At 36.5% G+C, this 6604-nt stretch overlaps 1 protein-coding gene across 2 annotated transcripts; it reads left to right on the top strand.

The window, feature by feature from the left end:
• Nucleotides 1-131: 131 nt before the first annotated feature.
• LOC593017 (F-box/LRR-repeat protein 8) lies at nucleotides 132-3417 on the top strand. 2 transcript variants are annotated; one of them, XM_030976051.1, is made up of 3 exons: nucleotides 132-276; nucleotides 1054-2270; nucleotides 2912-3417. In XM_030976051.1, exons 2-3 carry the CDS (start codon nucleotides 1085-1087, stop codon nucleotides 2932-2934), a joined length of 1209 nt encoding a protein of 402 aa, XP_030831911.1. In that variant the 5' UTR covers nucleotides 132-276; nucleotides 1054-1084; the 3' UTR covers nucleotides 2935-3417. The 2 variants fall into 2 exon arrangements, with proteins under 2 accessions (XP_030831911.1, XP_003730769.1); XM_003730721.3 differs by having other exon boundaries at nucleotides 1054-2304.
• The last annotated feature ends 3187 nt before the right edge of the window (nucleotides 3418-6604 follow it).

Here is a 6604-nt window from a genome sequence, read left to right as displayed (position 1 = left end):
AATGCTAGCTCGATCGAATGAGCTACGCGCGCGCGCGCGCCACGTATCGCGCGTTACGGTGTGAACTTTCAACCACTTCCGTAAACATTGTCGACTTTCGACTAGCACAGTAAAATACCGTATAGAGAGCCGGTATGTACATACGTATACCGTACCGGTATATGCCATTCCATATTTAACCCATTACTTCATCGCCTCTTGATCTGCATTGGCGAGCAGTTGCAAAATGGTGTGTAGTGCGAACGTGTCCTCCTTATTCTCTACCCACCTAGTTTGGTAAGTTTTTGTGTATGTTTTATCTAGATCTAGTCTCTAATTTACAAAGTATACTGCCTGGGTGAGAAGAGCTGAGATTAAGAATGTGAGATGGAACAGCTAGTGTCAGTGAGGAGATTATTCATGTTGATCGTTATCACACCGGCAGCAGCAACACGTAGCTAATGCATATTGATTGTATGTTATCTGAACATGAACAAATGAATAATCAGAAGTGTCAGAGACTCAGAGTCAAAGACAAAGAGACCGTCACAAAATAACTGGCAATGACTGGCAATTTAATCTTGTATCTATGTAGAAATAACTGTCTGGTATGGGTCATTCTGTAATCCGGGCTGTCAACGATCAACTTTTGGGAACTGCTTCGAGGGAGATGGTATGAAAATTTGTGGCTCAACAGGGAAGGGAGGGGGGGGGGGGGAATTGAGTAAAAAAAGAAATTAAAAAGTCGAAGTGCTCACTTTTATTTGCGTTATATTAGGTTACAATTGACTAATAATTGAGAGGGTTCATGTGTTTTCTTCTTCTCCTTTTCTTCTTCTTCTCTCGCTTCCTCTTCTTCTTCTTCCTCTTCCTCCTCCTCCTCCTCCTCCTCCTCCTCCTCCTCCTCCTCTTCTTCTTCTAAAATTAAAATGTGTTTGACATATTTTTTGACATTAAAATGCAGAGATAACATTTATTTTCACCTTTGAATTCATGTTTACCTGAAACTTATGTAGACTATGATCCTTTACATAATATAGACTATGTTTAATTTTACTGTTTTTTTATAAATAGATATCAGACTTGCCCATAAATCAGACTCAAAATGGACAATGTGGATGTGGAATCTGAGATTGGAGAGGAAGAGGAAGAGGAGGGTCCATGGATTAATCTTCCGGACCACGTCTTGGTTAACATCTTTTCTTTCCTAAACCTGAGTGACCGTTCTCAGGCTGCCTGTGCATGTAAAGCATGGAGTGAAACATTTGACACTCCGTCTCTGTGGCGGAGATTCAAGTTTCATTTCTTCAGCGAGTCTGACTCCTGCCAGCTAAAGTGCCTCGACCTCTACGGGAGCCAGCTCAGAAATGTCTGTGTGGTACTGAATCAAAAAGGAGAGGACAATCGCAGGAACGCTTGTGAGGTGATAAATCGTCTGGCCGAGAGCCCTGAACGCAGGCTCCAGGACATCACCATACAGTTCACAACGGACAACCCCCTCTTCTTCAAAGGAATGGAATTCATGAACAGTCTTGCACTGCTGTTTGGACCCCCTGCCCCTTCGGTGACTATGCACCACCAGCTACGTAAGATCGATCTGAGCCAATTGGCGATATCAATTAGTGATAGCACACTTGCTTTGATTGCAGATAATCACCCAAACCTTGAAGTCCTCAACATCCAGAATCAATCACTCACCAGTCACATCAGTACAGAGCACATGCTGAATCTTGTACGCAAATGTAGGAAGCTGCGTGAACTCAGTACTTTCTACAAATCTGTATCCGACGATGCCTTCAAGGCTTTTGCAGAGGCTGACCACACACCTCTGGAGTACCTGTCGCTTGCTTGTCGACGTGAGGAGAAGTACCACAAGCCCCTGTCGGCAGAAGCCTGGGACATACTTATTGCTTCTTCACCCAAACTCCGTGTTAGTTTACTCTTTGATCACACGATTGAGCGGCATCAGATCAGACACATCTTGCATCCTCAGATTCCGCTGACAGAGCTTGCCATGCGGACTATGTCGGAGCTCCATCATGAAGTGGGAATCGTGGCCACCTTCTACCCTCGCACTCTGGAGGTCTTCATAGTGGTGACCAAGGGTTCCGAGTCCTTCAAGACTGAGCTGATGAGGTTGGTGTCAGCGGCTCCTCATCTACGAGTCCTGCATTGCTTCTGTGGCTTGGACGAAGGCACCATAGCCAGGATCAAAGAGCTCTGTCCAAACCTGGAGGAGTCTACCTTGAAAACAGAAGATGACTTCAATGAGATGTCGAGGGTTTTCGTTGGTAGGGCTGCACGGAATACTGTCATGTCTGGCCGGTAAAAAGGGTTCATTAACATGAAGTATTTATCATATTCCCTTTTCCATATAAACAATAATGATGATTTATTGATTGATATCATATATTTTTCCTTTTACTCCATATACTTAATATAGGACCATTTATGTTATGTGGTTAACCATATGAGATTTTCTGTAATTCCACCCTAAATTTATGATTAACATTATCCCTCTGAACAACAATTAAGTTTTGATATAATCAAATATTTCATTTGCCTCATTATTTCATCAAGGAAACAACAGAACTTAATTAGATTTATATGTAGCTATATTAAACCTAAACTTCATTAAATGTCTGATATGCACTACATATCAACTTGAAAATACTCATTAATGAAATATCTATGTGTATCTAAAAATCTGATGTAAATAATTTTTAATGAAACATATTCTCTTCTTCCAAAGGGAAATAACAAGCTTCTTAAATTTGAATTTTTCTATTTCTTGTAAATTTCATTGATATTATAAAGTAATATTGGTTCCTGAGATCCATATTATCATGATGGTTGAAATACTTCACCCTCTCTCCGTCCCATTATTCATGCTGATCCCATTTTCAAAACTTGTATTTTTCTATTTGAACAGATGATTGGAGGAGTCTGTGGTGAGAGGAAGAGCTTCTGGACTGGAGGGTAGAAATTACTACACTTACATCATGTCTAGCCTTAGAAGCGAAGCAGGATGCAACATCTTCGGCAGATGTTTTATGAAGCCACTTGAGTGTAATCATGGTTATTCATTTTTTTTTTTCAGCCAGTAGACCAAAGGTGGCATTCTAAATAGAATCTTATCTTTTATTTTAGGGAGAGATATTTAATTGTTACAACAAAATGAACAAATGCAATTATAATGGGTGATTGATCATTGAATAAGGTACCTGGCGGATAGTGTGCCCACACTGATATTTCTACAGGCCAGCAACAATGAATTTATTTCAGTTCAAGCTTTGCATCCAATAAAAAATAAAATGAAAAGGCACAACTTACATTTGTTATGACAATTAAAATCCCTTCTCTAAGACCCCGTTCTCACTCACTTTGAAAGTGGTCTTAGTTAGACCACTCCAGAGGAACGGGTCTTGAGGAACGGTTTGCGAGCGTTCACACTCCGAGCAGTTTTTTATGGCTCAAATCGCTCCACGAGTCAAAGTGGTCTTGTTGCTATGGCAGCTCGGGTCAGCAGGTCAATTTTTTCGCGCGCGAAATACAAAACGTATGTACCGTACTACATGTTTCGCACGGAACGTCACTAGCTCTACGGTCAAAGTACGCTTCCGTTCACATTGCACGTTAGAGCGGTCCAAACCGCTCTTAATAAGACCCGTTCCTCAAGACCACCTCCCGAGGTGGTCTTCTGGAACAGTCCAGAAGTCCACTTCCTGGACCACTTTGACCGTTCTCACTCACCTAAGAACTGCTCCTGAGGAACGGGTCTTAGTTAGACCGCTCCAACGAAGTGAATGAGAACGGGGTCTTAAAGTCAAGATAAAAATAATTCTTCTGATTAGTTGTGCACTGTTAACCATTTATTCAGTTCAATGTTCTTCTTTAACCAAATGTCATGAGAGCTTGTCTGAGGCATGCCCTACTCAGCAACAACCATTCACAAAATATATTTTATCTGTGTAGATTTTGGATGGAACATGGATGATTCGTATTATGTTAAGAAGCAGTTTATTAAATTAGAATCAGAAGAAAATACTATATATTTATAATGAGTTGACCTTGATTGTAAACAAAGTCAGTGAATAAAAAAGTAATTTTATGCTGCTGCAAAATTTCTGAGGATGAAAGTGTTATTAAGTTTTTACTGGTATTCTTTGTTTTTTGCTACCTTTGTATTTGAATCACAGGGGTACCTATTAAGAACACTTGGTAACAGTATACCTTCGGTTACAAATTATTTCATTTAAATAATTGTATTTCAACAGTCAGAATGCAAATTGCATACATTAGTTATTGCTAGGTAGCTAGGGTAGGACAGACATTATGGCTTGCCCTACCTAACAACACATAATGTATGCAATTTGCATTCTGACTATTGAAATACAATTTTTTGAATGAAATGATTTGTAACGAGGCACTTAACAAATATTTATGCATTTAATAGATTTGATAACATTACAAAAATGGTCTATTTTAATGAATCCTGGAATACCAGGGTAAATGTTTTTTCAATCTAATCAAGGAACAAACCTATATTTTACAGATTTTCTCGTTCATTATTTTCCTTTTCTCACAAATATTTAGATTTACCCATGTTGATTAGTATCTTCAGTGAGCAATTTTAATTTCATTTCGTCCAAATGACTGATCAGGTTAGAATATTGTGTTGTATGCATGTATGCCAAAGCAAGTATCAGTACAGTATAAGAATTAATAGTATTGAAGAGATTTGCATTTTCTCTATTGCCTTGTTTACTTCTTTCATATTCGATATTTAGACAGTGACAGAAATTATTCTATTTTGCCATGGTGCCTTAATTTTGGCCAATTCTTTTGAGAAAATAATTTTTTTTCTTCAAAATTGTTTAATATGTTTTTTCTCTTTGCATGCCTCTTTTTATAAGAATTATGGTATGCAATGCATGTATTTAGCAGTGATTCATGTTGTTTGGACATCTGTTAATTTTGTTAATACTCTAGCTGTGCCATAGACAGATTGCGATTAAGATTTTAGAAAAAATGAAGTATTAAGAAACAACTCCCATGTATTGTGCATACAAAATCAGTCATGATTTTTTTGTTATAATAAATTTAAATGTACATTTATTTGAAATTAATGTTACCACCAAAACCTACAAGTATATAGAGAAGGCAGTGTAAGCATTGAAATATAGTGTTACAATATGCCATAGATATTTTTAAAATGTAGATATAGAGTTATAATATATGCGTGTATCAAAAGGTAGATAATATATTAACATTATAAATTGTTATGCTTTGATATTGTAACTATAAAAAACAGTAAAATCAGTAGATATAGAGTAAAGCGTGTATCAAAAAGTAGATAATATATGAAAATTATTATATATGATCATTATCGTAAATATGTGTTCAATGCTTCATCAGGTCATACAGAGGTGCAATGTTTATAAATTATGGCTATGAAGTGTAGCGATTATTGTCTTCCAAAATAATTCAGATACTTTGCAATTTTGCAATTGACAGAGGGTGCTTGTTTTGCATGGAAAATTGAAAATGTTTGCCTGGGTCTTTGATTTTGATGTCATTATATTCAACTTACTTTCTTGATAAAAGTATTATGCTGACAAAAAGTAGTCTTTCGATTGTTATTCTAACTCCTATGCAACATTAGAACAGGCAAAAGGTTGTTTGTGCCTATGATTTCAACAGTAAGATTATTTCAATTTGACTTTTATAGCCACTAGAATTATTCATAATTTTTAATATATTTACCAAGAAAATAAGAAAGTTATTTTTATGAAGTGTTGGCCACCATTTTATAATAGTAAATTTCGCTATACATGTACTTATGACTTTTAGTCTAGCTATTTAACATACAGATATGAAACAAAAATGTTTTTAAATATAAATGAAAAGGGTGTTGAGAATGGATGTAAATCTTAATAATATGTAGTATTAGCGTGCAAATGAGCCAGTTACAACAAGTTATATTACAAATCTTTCAAATATGATCATTTTTGTGAATTTTATGTTGCTACATTTGGCATTTTGCAGTGTTACAATGGCTTACGGTATTGACCTATATCTGAAAGAAGACATTGTGTGTGATTGGAACTAATTTATTTTTTTTCAATGCTGAAAATTATTAAAATGATATACATGTACTTGTAATTCTCAATGTATTTATAGTTGGCCACTGCATAGGGGAGTGCATACGACAATAAAAATGGCAAATTAAAGAACAAGCATGTATCGTACAATTCTATTCGTCATAATTTAGACCAGTGGTTCTTCATCTTTTGAGGCCTTCTGTGGCATTCCACCCTCCCCGGCCACAAGAGCCCTAGATGCGCAAGGAGTTTGTTTGAAGTATATTGAACTCCTTTAACACTTACGAACCAAAATAATCCCCATGTATGAACCACTGTGACTGATTTAGCTAGTTGTAGCAATATATTTGTCACACTTAAGAGACATTAATTTTGAAGAAATATTTGTGGCAACAGTTTCAGAATTGATTAAAAAGATTATAGCAACTTTCAGACTAATACCTTGGATCTGATTTTTTTTTATTTGTGAAAAACGATGTAGATAATAGATATAATAGATTTTTAGTCTGGACGTGTGTTGC

This window comes from Strongylocentrotus purpuratus, unplaced genomic scaffold (assembly GCF_000002235.5).
Source record: "Strongylocentrotus purpuratus isolate Spur 01 unplaced genomic scaffold, Spur_5.0 spur5_scaffold_8, whole genome shotgun sequence".
In the NCBI taxonomy this organism is placed as follows: domain Eukaryota; kingdom Metazoa; phylum Echinodermata; class Echinoidea; order Camarodonta; family Strongylocentrotidae; genus Strongylocentrotus; species Strongylocentrotus purpuratus.
This window is presented reverse-complemented; position numbering and strand designations above follow the sequence as displayed.